Source organism: Ochotona curzoniae, unplaced genomic scaffold (assembly GCF_017591425.1).
Source record: "Ochotona curzoniae isolate NIBS_2020 unplaced genomic scaffold, NIBS_Ocur_1.0 contig_883, whole genome shotgun sequence".
Taxonomy (NCBI): domain Eukaryota; kingdom Metazoa; phylum Chordata; class Mammalia; order Lagomorpha; family Ochotonidae; genus Ochotona; species Ochotona curzoniae.
Window position 1 is genome coordinate 53,638,177 of NW_024466599.1, and position 13,214 is coordinate 53,651,390.

The following is a 13,214-nucleotide window of genomic DNA, read 5'->3' on the forward strand; positions in this document are numbered from 1 at the left end:
TTGGGTCGATCATCCCAATAAGGATCACAAATACACACTGAATTAGTAAAGAAGGGAGAAGAAGAGCACAGGGAAATGAACACAGGTTAACCTCCCTTAGGTATCCGAATCCAGCTACACGCTGGGTCTCTTAATGAACCTGGGGGAATATGCCGACTCTTGGTACTTGGGTTCTGTCGATGAGTGGATGAATCATATCTTAGGGTGACACATTCAAATCTGTATTTACAGAAAGCTGCCCAGATTATTCAATATAACTGCTTGGCAAGCCAGGGCTTGTCAGCAGGTCCCAATTCAGAAATCACCTGAGGGCTTTAAAAAAATCTCCATAACTGGTCCCATTTCCAGAGACTACAGTGAAATTATCCTGAAGGGTGGAATGTCAGCATTTTCCAAAAGTTGCTCTAATATCCTGCCAAGTGAGAAGCTGCAGTACATTGGGAGCCTCTGTTGACCACTCAGTTGGAGAGACTGAAAGCTGCAGTTACACAAGCACCAGCTTACAGGAAAGCAACCTACCCACTCGCATGGTCTCTCCTCCCTCTCCGACTCCCCCAGGGACTTTGTCAGGCTGCCATGGGCAGTCACCAAGAACTCATCCCTAGAGGGACTCAAAGCTGAAGGGCAAGAAGAGTTAAGGTCTCCACAAAGGGACAACTTCAAGAAAAAGCAACCTGTTGGTTGGCTTCTCCATCCTCACCCCAGTCCCCTCTCATCCCTCCTCCCCATCCCTCTCCCCTACAAGAGTGAACCCTTACCTCATGGTACAAACCCTCCGAGCGAGCCTTGTCTATTTTCTCCAGAGTATCCTTGCAGTGTTGAGTCATCTCTTTCACCTGTTCCTGAGATGGCTGGAAAAAAGAGAGACCTGGAATCAGAGACCCCTTCGCGGAGCAACCCATTCTTCTGAATAACCGTGACCTTTCCTTGAGTGTAATACAAGGTTAACCCCTTCCTTGTTCTTAGTGCTTGGTGTTCTGTTCTGTGAATTCTGCTGCAGAACCCGAAAGCTGTTCCAGTTCCCTCGTCACACAAGAACTGCCATAACTAAAGAAGCTAGCTCCCATTAGGACATCATATTAAAAAAAAAAAAAAGCACCATTTTTTTTTTCAAAATTCAAAGAAAAATTCACTTACTATATTTATTCATACCAGAGGCTCTTCTCTGAAACAATTTTTTTGGCTTAAAAAGAAGTTTATTAATTATCCTAAAATATAAAATGACATTTGTAAGCTACAAAAAATTGATGCAATATGAAAAAAAATAGAAAAAAGTAAAAACATCCTCAAAATCTACCCAAAGATGGTCAGATTAGCAATTGGGGGAATATTTTTTATATCTAGAAATAGTAATTAGAATATTCACATCCAACCAGTACAGAAGAAGCACTGCAGTAGACTCAAATATTTCTTTTTTTAAAAAAAGATTTATTTATTTATTTTTATTGGAAAATCACAGTTGAGACAGAGAGAGAGAGAGATCTTCAATCTACTGGTTCACTCCCCAAATGACTACAACAGCCATAGCCAGGCCTATCTGAAGCTAGTAGCCAGTTTCTTCTGGCTTCTTCATATGGGTCCAAGAGCCCAAGGACTTGGGCCACCCTCCACTGCTTTCCCAGGCCATAAGCAGGGAGTTGGGTCAGAGTGGAGCAGGCCCATATGGGATGCCAACACTTCAGCAGAAGCTCAGACTATGTTCTATGCTGCCAGTCCTGGAGCAAATATGTCTTAACTGGAAAACATCATAGTTTTGTCTATGACATGTTTTATTTACTCAGTTTATTACAGATATTTCCTTGCATCTGTGTAAAAATATCTACAGCATCATTTTTAATAAATAGGGTTTTCTCCTGCAAGAAAGCTGGAGTAATTTCTCCACCCAGCTCCATGGTTGTCCAATGTTCTCACTATAAGAAATTGGGCTTAAATGTGCCCTTGAGGTTTGCTATTCATATCGTTTTGTGATACCACCCTCAGAATGTGACCAAAAAGTAACAGGAGAGTGTTGGTTCCAACAACCACACATCCTCTCCGTGGATGGAGATCATCTCTCCTCCATTTCCCAGGGATCGTTCCACAGCAGGTGCTGATGCTGCAGTATTGCAGGTTCCTGCCTGGCTCCGAGGATCAGCAGCTCCTAAGCAAAGGGCCATTATACTTACTTTTGTGCCTGCCTCACTCCATTCAACTTCTGTAGTCCTCTCCTGCCCTGTCCTCCTTCCCACGTTCCTGTATATCTTTGTGTCTAGCTCCCCTTGTCACATGACCTGACCCTCCCTACACACACAGTGGATGCGCTCAGCAGTGCTCTGACTGCAGGTCTCCTTGGCCTTGACCTTAGAGCTGAAGGAATTTCAGGCTTCCCACAGCCTTCCTGTTTACTTCCTGCCTGCTGTTTCCTCTCCCAGAATGCTGTTTGTCCTCTGTTAAACCGAATCTTGCCTTGGTTCTAGGTGAGCTGTTTCAGCATGTGTCTGCTTTCCTGCACTTATTTGAATAAAGTGCTTTAGTAAAAAGGGGTCTGTCTCTGGCCCCGTTGTACAGAATTCTATGGCGAGTGGTCTGGAGGTGGATCACCATTTGTCTAACCTACATTTTCAGTTTCCTCTATAGCTTGTTGTCACCCATTGTAGTGGGTGTCACAGTAATGACATTTTCTTCTTTAAATGCATTTAGGTTATTATCATCAGAACCTAATCTAGTGGAAATCTCATGATCTTCTTTCAAAAAATTCAAAATTTGTAGGAAACTTTCTAGAATCATCAGTAGCTTGCTGGGTAGAGAATCTCAAACAGAGGGGCCGGTGTTGTAGTGTTACAAGTTAAGCTTCCATCTGCAGTGCCAGTATCCCATATAGGTGCCAGTTCCAGGCTGCCCCATTTCCAATCCAGCTCCCTACTACTGTACCTGGGAAAGCAATGGAGGATGGCCCAAGTGCTTGTACCCCTGAACCCATGTGGGAAATCTGGAAGAAGCTTCTGACGCTTGGTTTCTGGCCATGGTGGCCATTTGTGGAGTGAACTAGCTGATATAAAATTCTTTGTCTCTGTAACTCAGCCTTTCAAATAAATTTTTAAAATAATAAAAGCAAGCAGTTAGATATTAAAAGTCCAGCTCAGTTTGGTATAAGAAAGCTCTAGAAGTGAATCCTTTTTTTTTTTTAAAGGAAGTTATTTCTAAGATTCCCAAAATGACACAGCAGAAAGGTTACTCCTTAGTAAATTCAAAATGTGGTCAGTCCATCCTGAGCAAAGAAACAAGGCCATCCCACGTGGCTCTACTTTTCTGAATAAAGGCAGGAGCCTTCACATTTACAGAGAGGATTTAAAGGAACACCACAATGCAACAATGTTCTCTCCAACAGCATCGAAGTAAATAGAAAATAAAAGAAAGAGTAAACCAGGAGGGGCAGCAATGGCCTTGGCCTTGGAGGAGAGACTGGAGGGAGACACATAGAAGAGACCGAGAAGGGAGATAGAGAGTGTGGAGAGCCAGAGAAGAAGAGAAGCCAAAGGAGGCAGCAACAGAGTAAGAGAGAAGTCGGTTGCTCAACTTGGAATAAACAAAACACTCCTATTGTGAAAACCAAGGTTGAAGGCTGCAAAGGGCAAAAGAAACCCCTTGGCAGCCTAAACAGACACAGAGCAACAATTGAGGAAAATGCTACAGCCCTCAGAAGGGTCCAGTCCAGGGGCCAACACTAAGCTGCCACTGAAGACAATGACATCGCATATGGAAGCTCTGGTTCAAGTCCCAACCACTCTGCTTCTGATCCAGCTCCCTGTAAAGGCTCCTGGGAAGGCAGCAGGAGATGGGCCAAGATGGCTCAAAATGGCAGGAGGCAACAGAAGATGGCTCCTGCCACCATGTGGAAGCCTAGGATGGAGCGCCTGGCTCAGTCCTGACTGACCATCACTGCCATCCGGGCAGTGGGCCAGCAGTTGGAACTCCTCCCCTCCTTCACTTGGAAGCTCTGCCTTTCAAATCAACCCTGTCACTAGTGTGAAGACTTTCGGCTGTCAGAATTGTGAAACAGCTTTGTGTCTGTGTTATAGTAGCCCTATAAACATACACACGGCACTATTTGGCTCCTTAATTTCCCCCTTAAGACCTGGCATACATGGGCCCAGCACGATGGCTCAGCAGCTAAACCCTCTCCTTGTATGTGCCAGCATGCCTCATGGGCGTGAGCTGATGTCCCGACTGCTACATTTCCCATGCTGTTCTCCACTGATGGCCTGGTTAAACAACAAAGGATGGCCCAAGTCCTTGGGACCCTGAACCCATGTGGGAGACCTGGAAGAAGCACATGGCTCTGGCTTCAAACCAGTCCAGCACCGGCCATTGCAGCCATTTTGGGAGTGAGCCAGAGGATGGGAGATCTTTCTGTTTCTCTCTCCTCCTTTCTCTGTAACTCCACCTCTCTAGTTAAAAATAATTAAATCTTTTAGAAATAAATAAATAAATGTGTAACCAAAAGTGTCTGGAACCTGCAAGGGATGAAAAAGGAGAGATGAGTTAAGTGGAGAAACAGCATCGTTTGAGCATTAGCACCGACACCATCAAGTGACCAAAGGCATTGGCAAAGGGCTGTGCTTTCTGTACCAAGGAGACAGATTTGCCTGAGGTCTTTGTTCTGCCTAGAAGCAAATTTTTTTTCCCATAAGTAGGATGTAGAAGTTTATTTGGAAGTGTATTTGCATTTTAAATACACTGGTGGAGTGTCAGTTATGTAAGAACCAGTCAGTTCTCCCACGTGGGCTGGCTTCTCATTTAAAACCCCTGTGTGATTCTCAGGCCTGACCCTAGGCAAGTGCAAAGGCTTCATTCATCTGGCAGGTTTCACAGGGGAGCAAGGCAGAGAGGCTGCCTTTCCCACAACAGATTTGGTGTTCGCAGTGTCCAGGGGGTTCTGTGGTCAACGACCAAGGCCACCTGCCTGGTCATGCTCTTCCATGGAGTCTCTCTAGCTCTAAGACTTTTTTTTTAAGATCATGAATCTTAAATGCTCACATGCTCCCATGTGTGAGAAATCGATTCTTCATCTGGCTAGTTTACTACCCAAACAGCCACAATGATCAAGGCTGGGCCAGGCCTAAATCAGGTGCCAGGAGCTTCTTCCTCGTCTCCCATATGAGTGGCAGAGGCCCCAGTGCTTGGGCCATCCTCTGCTGCTTTCCCAGGTGCATTAGTAGGGAGCTGGATTGGAAGTGGAGCAGCCGGGACTCCAACTGATGCTCAGGCGGGATGCCATCACCACAGGCAGCGGCTTAATCTCTTGTGCCACAACACTAACCTCGTGTTTGTACTCCTGTGTTTCACAGGCCCTGGTTGAGATTCCCTCAGGCTCCCAGTTCATGAGTAAATGGAACAACTTCCCCAAACACACCTGGCAAGAAGTGATGCCAGGACACTAGCTGGGAAGTGCCTGCAGTGCTCACAGGCTGGCCCTGTCACTGGGAAGCTAATGGGCAGGGGCACATGGGCCGGCTGTGAAATCCACCCTGGGCTGGCTCCTGGAGAAGATGCAAGCCCTAGGAGGATGGTTATGTGTACCTTGGGGTTGTCCTTCACCCCCAGGAAGAGGTCGTCCTTCAGCCCTTTTTGGCAATGCTCGCAGGTGCAGTCAAAGTAGTATTGCTTCTTCAGCTGCTTCTTGCGTTCTTCGCTCAGGTTGAGGAAGTCGATATAGGACACTGTGAGCTCCTCCCCTTCTGAGATTTTGCCCAGGGCCCGCAGCTCGATCCTGGAGTGGGGTGAAAGGAAAAAGAGTGGGTCAAGACCAGGCTTCGAGTGGTCAAAACACACAGGCATCAACAGAGAAAATCCCCATGCCGCCCCGCCCCCCCCAACTGCCAGCAAAAAGGGAAGTCATAACAGTTTTCTGAAAAACAAACTTCTTCTTACTAGAACAGTCAAATCTGTTCCATTCAGTTAATCGCTGTTGATATTTCAGAGTCCAGTTTACAGCTGAACTTGGTCATGCAACCCTACATAACCTCCATGCTTGCAGATCTCCTTGCATATTTAGCTGCTAATTCTTCTTTTTTTTTAAGATTTATTTATTTTTATTGCAAAGTCAGATATATAGAGAGGAGGAGAGACGGAGAGGAAGATCTTCCAACTGTTGATTCACGCCTCAAGTGGCCGCAATGGTTGGGGCTGAGCCAATCCAAAGTCAGGAGCCCAGAGCCTCTTCCGGGTCTCCTATGCAGGTGCAGGGTCCCAAGGCTTTGGGCCATCTCAACTGCTTTCCCAGGCCACAAGCAGGGAGCTGGATGGGAAGTGGAACTGCCAGGTGCCACCCATATGGGATCCCGATGCGTTCAAGGCAAGGACTTTAGCCACTAGGTTACCGCGCCGGGGCCCCTTAGCTGCTAATTCTAACAAAGGAGTGGGAAAAGAATCTGGAGCAAGCTCCAAGAAGACTTGAAGATCACTTCTGTGTAGTTCAAGGTTACTCTCAGAAAGACACATCTCATTACTCACAGTTTCAGGCCATGTTTTTTCTAACTTTTAATCCTGAGTTTAGTTCGATGATTCAGGCGTATCTTACCTAAGGCAGGTGTGACTTAACCCCTCACGAAGGGGAATAAGCAATGGTTGGCTCTTTGGGTGGATTTCCTGTTTACTTCTGTGTTTATTTGATGACACAGCTTACTGGTTAAAGGTGCTGAGCAAGAACAAACGGCAGTTACGATTGCCTTCCAGCGTAGCCCTGACGCTCCAGGGACCTGTTTACATGTAGCAGAATGAGAATGCTGAAGGGGCTCACACGCCCACCGTGGACCTGATTTCCAGCCAAGCCACGCAAGCGGCAGACAGCCTCCACTGCAAGGCCATATGGCTACAGAACACACGCGGACGTCCTACACACTGGATTCACAGCCGTGCTCCTCTCTCTCCTGGATCCTGGGGCCTTGCTGCCCAATGGCAAGTCATCACTCAGAGATCAAGTGGCAGGGTACAGAGGGCTGGACATGGTTCATCAGAGACCCACGGTCATTTCTTTCACTTCCCACAAAGGTTGAGTTGGACACCATGAGAAATAAGACTCTGCGTTCCGGCCAAAGGCAGCCCCTTCCGCATGCTCCAAAGGGTTTGCATGTTGGAGGTTTGGGCCTCACCGTGGTGGTCCCTTTAAGAGGTGGGTCCTAGTGGAAGTGGTTAGTTCACTGAGGTGCATCCCTCTGAAGGGATTAACGCTGGTCCACCTGTTACACAGAGCGTTCTTGCCACCCCGCCCCCACTGCCACCACCACCACTCTGGTCTCCTGTTCCACCTCAACTGCTTCACAGGCAGTAGAGAGTTTTCAAAGCCAAATTAATTTAATGCTACTTGAATGAATAGAATAATAAAATGAATATATATTTATTACTATTTATTATTCAGAAAAGTTCAAATGAATATATATTCATCTCATTTTACTTTACTTGGAATTGGGACCTGGAGAAGCAAATGGTGATCAAGAAGTACTGCAGAAGGAGTCTCAAAAGGAAAGTTTTCATGTTGACCCTGCCTTGGACAAGTCTCTTCCCACCCTGAACCCCAGTCATCTTCCATCTCCAACACTCTACAATTCTAGAATTGAATTGAGTTGCAAATAGGCAACTTTTTCTTATAGAGCTTAGCAACAGAGCTCAGAGCAGAAGAGCCCAAGAACTACAAAAATTTCAAGATAAAAATTCTCTTGATCTTCGCTCTACAGATCTAGAACTCGAACTCAGCAGATACGGTGAATTGCCCAGTCACTTGCAGTGGGCGCCAACACAGACTGGGCCGCACCAATCACTGCTATCCTTGTAATGCAAAGCCTAAACTTCCACGTGGAATTTTGTTCTTAATAGTTGATTGAAGACCGTTTCAAGGGCTTTTAAGTTTAACCTGAGGAAAAGATTACCCTAGGGCCATTTGGTTGTCATGAAAAAAAAAAGCCTTGCAGATTTGTACAACTTCTTCCAAAAAGGTCTATTCAGATAATTTACCTATTTTTAAATTGGATCTTTTTTTTTATTGCTGTTGTGTTTTGTTGCCTCTTACACATCCTGAGCAATAATTTGTAAATGGTTTCTCCCACTCTGTTGGTCGTTTATTGTGCAGAAGCTTTTTAGTCTGAAATAATCATGTTTATCCAGTTTACTTTTTGTAGTCTGTACTTTTAAGGTCATATCCATAAATTCTTTGTCCATATCAATGTCCTGGAATATTTTTCCTGTATTTTCTTCTAGTAGCTTCTTAGTTTGGGGTTTTACATCTAAGTCTTTGATCCACCTTGAATTGATTTTTGTACTTGGTGGTACATAGTCCTGCCTTTGCATGCAGATATCCAGTTTCCCAACAGCACTTATGGAAGAGATTTTCCTTTTGGTCAAAGATCACTTGACTGTAGCTGCATGGATTTATTCCTGGGTTCTCTATTCTGCTCCATTTTTCTACATGTCAGTTTTATGCTGGTGCCATACTGTTTAGGTTATTATCTCTTTATAACGTTATTTGAGATCAGATGATGTAATCCCTCCAGTTTGATTTTTTTGCTCAAGATTTCTGTGGCTATTCAGGGTCAGTTGTGGTTCCATATGAATTCCAGGATTTTTTTTTTCAATTCCTGTACGGAATACTATTTGTATTTTGATGGGGATTACACTGAATCTGTATATCACTTTAAGTAGTATGAATATTTTAACAAGAAAAGTCCAAAATAAACTTCAGTGTAAGCTACTAACCCATAGATAGCCAGAAGCAGTTAAGAGAATCCTATGAGTAAATACCACAGTTAAGGGTGCTATTCTTAGAGTCCAGTCTGGGTGAGAAGTTGAGAATTATAATCAAGCATGCCAGTCTTTAGTAAATCAGTAACATCAACAGACCTCATTTCACAGTGTGCAGGTCCAAGGGATATAGGTTCTTGCTAAGATGATGTGGACTAAAAGGTTCATGCTGAAAGACTGGAGGAGCAAAAGTGTGAAATAAAGAAGGGACAGGAAAGAAGCAAAATTATGCAAAGGCGAGGCATGTGATGGGTGGGTGAGCAAGTAGCAAATGGTTAATGCAAATGCAGTAAAATACACAGCATTCCATGAAGACTATAGATCCTAGGCTACAGAAGGGCATTACAGCCCAACAACAGCCACAGTCTTGGGAAGGGGAACAAGGGAAACCCAGCAAACCAGGCAAATAAGGGAGATGGGTCAGAGGAGCAGGGAGGTTTGGAAGGACTGACCCACCTCATCTGGGTGTGAAACATGGATTTCACTGCCTCATGACTGAAAGACAAAACAGACACCCGAATGGAAATCAATATCATTGGCTGAGCCAGTATGGCTAGCAGGCTACACAGCATTCTTGGTTATACAGTCAAAGCTTTGGCCATGACAACAACCTTTACCCTGGTCCTTTCCAGCAGAGCTCACATGACAAGAGGCAGAGTGCACTGGGTTTGGAGTGAGAAGTTCTGGATTCAAGGACACTCAGCCGCCAACAAGCTAATTCCTTCCGTTGGACCTGTTCATTCTTGTAATGAGTGAATCCTGCACTTGAAAGTGTAGTGCTAAGAAACGCATGGCATGTTTTTCCACTAACAAGCATCCTGGATGAATAAACATCACCTCTTTGGATGCCTATTTTGGGGGAGAGTTTGGATTGCATGTGACAACTAGTGAAGTCATACAAATAGAATGTTAAAAAAATATATTGGGATTAAAATTAATATCCTAACATCATGCCCAGGCTTCTTTCCACTACAGTAGGCAGCTAGGCCATGAAGACACCTTCTCTTGCACAAAAGCCATGAACTCTAGGCAAAACATAGCTGCTCTCAAAATTAGTAGATGCAAGAAAGCCAGAGCAAACACCAGAGATGACCTGAAGAAAGTGTCCCAGGTTCCCTGACTGTTTCACATAGTTACTGGGTGAGCCCTTGGCCACCACTGCTTAGGGGAAGGACTTCTAGAACATCTGGCTCCCTTTGAGGATGAATTTGATCCTCCCTGCCCACCAGGCTATCCCAAGCAGCAGCCCCTCAAGGGAGGATTCCAGGGGTCCAGGCAAGGGACCCCTAGAGGTCTAGAAAGGGAAACATAACACTGAGGACATATTATCATCTGCACCCAAAATAGACTTTCCTATCCTAGGTGACCTTCTAAACTACCTGAGAGCCTGGTGTGAGAAAAGGGAAATTAAGGGGTCTGGTCATATTGGGGCTTAGGTCTAGTTCTCAGCTAAGAATCAGACACCCTTATCTTTTGCTTCTAGGAAGTTTTGGGAAGGAGACTTGTACATTCTGGGTGGATCCAAGTCATCTGGCACTGTACTTGGAGTTTACCTCTTCTAAGGGCACAAGCAGCTCATATGGCTCATGTCTGCTTCCCTTAGCCACCCCTAGCCAGTGTCCAGGACAGTTGGGGTTTAGCCATTTACTGATTCTTCTCCACTCATGCCCCACACCTCAGAGCCACTCTCTGCTCTTAGGTCCCTAATCTGTGACTTCCAGATGAACAGGGTTGACCTCTGGAAAGCTGCCATCACTCAGCTTCTTTTGCTCTCTGGCCTCTGGCTGGGGTTTGGCCAAAGGGGCGAGATCCAAAGGTGAGAGGAGAAAGAGATGGGGAATATTAAGCCCATGGTATAGGAAGGCCCTGGTTTCTCTAAGGTTATAGCTGTGAGCCACAGTGGAGCTATTGGGGAGCACCCTACCATGGCCCAGCTCTCACTATGTCTTCCACTTGCCCCTCTAGGTCTAGGGGTGTTAGTGGATGTGTTACTAGACCCCGTCAAGTAAGGTCCGTAAGAGTGTCTTTGGGTTCCTGCTGGGACCTGGGCTGAGCTGTGTCCCTGTCAATCTACTCTTGGTCCACATTGCTCTGCAATAGCCTCTAGAGGGACAATGTCAAGGCTCATGTTTATAAATAGTGTTAAAAGTCAGAGGTGTGTCTAACAACATCTAGGTAGCCTCAAGAAACATGCAGAGCTTCAGATCCATGTGGAATCCTTTAACATCCTCTTTGTTACCTTGCTCCCAGTCACAATTATTCTGGAATGAGATTTCCTATCTACGGCACCTTGGAAACCCATGCTTATCAGGTTCAACAGGTATGGCGCACACACCATCAGGAATCTCCTCCCCCATCACACAGTGCCTGCAGAAGATACTCACTTGCCATTGTTAAATATGACAGTGCAGTTGGGCCAACAGTTGTGGTTCACCAGGCCCAGGTTAGGAAAGATGCCCACACCCACAGCCTGCAGGCCTCTCTGGTCACTGAGAGTGAAACCATTGCAGTTGATCTGCCAAGGGAAAGGATACAAATATGTCAGTCAACAGACCTAGATTAGGAACAGAACACCACCCTAGTAAGGGAAGCAGAAACTAGTAGACCCAGGCTAAAGATGATGGAAACGTTGGCTTCCTGTCTGTGCCTGGGTTTAACACGAGTATTCCCCAGCCTCTGGCCTGGCTTTTCTCTCTGTATCCTGATTTGTGTGTGTGTCTGCTTGTCTCTCCCCTGCTTCCTTTGTCTCAACTCCTCTAGCTGCTCATGAAATATTAGTTAATGTTCCTTTTGGGTTAGTTTGTATCTGTCCATAATTTTTTAAATATGAAGAGTGCCAATCCGGCACAGCAGTCTAATGGCTAAAGTCCTTGCCTTGCAACTGCCAGCATCCCATATAGACACTGGTTCATATCCCAGCTGCCACATTTCCCTTCCCTTCCAGCTTCCTGCTTTTGGCCTGGGAAAGCAGTAGAGGATGGCTCAACACCTTGGAACTCTGCATCCACACAGGAGACCTGGAGGAAGCTCCTGGCTCCTGGCTTCAGATCAGCTGAGCTCCGGCCATTGCGGCTACTTGGGGAGTGAATGAATCAATAGATGGAAGATCTTTCTCCCTGTCTCTCCTCCTCTCTGTATATCTGCCTTTCCAATAAAATTTTAAAAAATCTTTAAAAAATACGATGAGTGCAAAGTTTAATAGTTATCTGGCAAATTGAATTAGTTATTATTGATACAGCATTCGGATGACTTTCTTTTCCTTACATTTGAGACACTTGAATCCCATATTAAAAAGTGTCTGGGTGAGTCTTGGATCCATTTTCAATTCCAACTTCCTGCTGATACACCACCAAGGGAACATCAGGTATAGCTCAAAAAGTTGGGCGTTATACTCCAATGGAAGATGTGGATTATTTTTTATTCATGGCTTCAATTCAGCCCATCCCTGGCTGTTGCAGTCGGCCAAATAAACCAGCAAATAAGAGAAGTCTCTACAGGTGGGAGATGTCTCTCTCTTTCATAAAAAATTGAATATAACCTAGATTGTATGAATAACTATGCACAACGTTCTACCTTCTGTGTGAATATACACTGTACCTACTATAAATACAAGCACAATTACACACTTGCATGACTGTTTACATAGCTATAGCAGAGAATAGACTCACTTTCTCCATTTAGTCTTATGGAACGTTTAGCAAGTACCTGGTGTTAAGCTGTAAATGTTATTAGCAAACCATATTAGTTCAGGCAAATTCCTTCCTTTTCTGAGCCCTGGCTTTCCCATCCTCAGGTTGATTAAGTTGGACTGGAATAAGATAGACTCTTGGGATCCTTTTGACTATGGGCCTTGGTGATTCTGTGCTCTGTGTCTCCAACCCCCAGCTTGGGTCTGTCACATCAATTTACCCTAAGCCTGTAGAGCAGAGCAATTAAGTGTAGAAGCTCTGGCATCAGGCAGACTGCCCCTGGACCTACTTTGGGCACCACTGATCATATGATCTGCGGAGGTTGTGTAACCTTCAGAGGGCCTGTTTTCTATGCGACAAAGGAGGACTATTACATGTTGGACTCACCTTGCATTGAAATAATACATGGTAAGCTAGGATGGCTAATTTTGTATGCCAACTTAGGGCTTATATATTTGGTCAAACACTATTATGTATATTTCTATGAAGGTGGATTTTTAAAAAATGATATTAATATTTAAATTGGTGAACTCTGAATAAAGTCAAGTGCTCTCCATGATGTGAATGGACCTCAGCCACTGAGTTGAAAGCCTTAAGACTGAAGACTGCACTCCTTCTGAATAAGAAGGACCTCTGCCAATGGACTCTTTACACACAACGCTAACTCTTTCTCAGATCTCCAGCCTGGCCTACCCTGCAGTGGATGTACCCAGCCTCCACAACTGTGTGAGCCAATTGTCTAAAATCTTCTCC

The 13,214-nt window shown here is 45.1% G+C and overlaps 1 protein-coding gene across 2 annotated transcripts in view; it reads right to left on the reverse strand.

Moving 5' to 3' along the window:
* The window catches only part of SMYD1 (SET and MYND domain containing 1), a 37,221-nt gene that overhangs the window by 4,282 nt on the left and 19,725 nt on the right, over positions 1 to 13,214 (reverse strand). The window contains exons 4-7 of one of the 2 annotated variants that reach the window (XM_040994094.1): positions 11,157 to 11,287; positions 9,229 to 9,267; positions 5,560 to 5,749; positions 759 to 851 (exon numbers count right to left, since the gene is read on the reverse strand). In XM_040994094.1, the coding sequence (XP_040850028.1) occupies positions 759 to 851; positions 5,560 to 5,749; positions 9,229 to 9,267; positions 11,157 to 11,287 (453 nt within the window). The remainder of the gene's footprint in view (positions 1 to 758; positions 852 to 5,559; positions 5,750 to 9,228; positions 9,268 to 11,156; positions 11,288 to 13,214) is intronic. The other variant, XM_040994095.1, reaches the window with a different exon arrangement.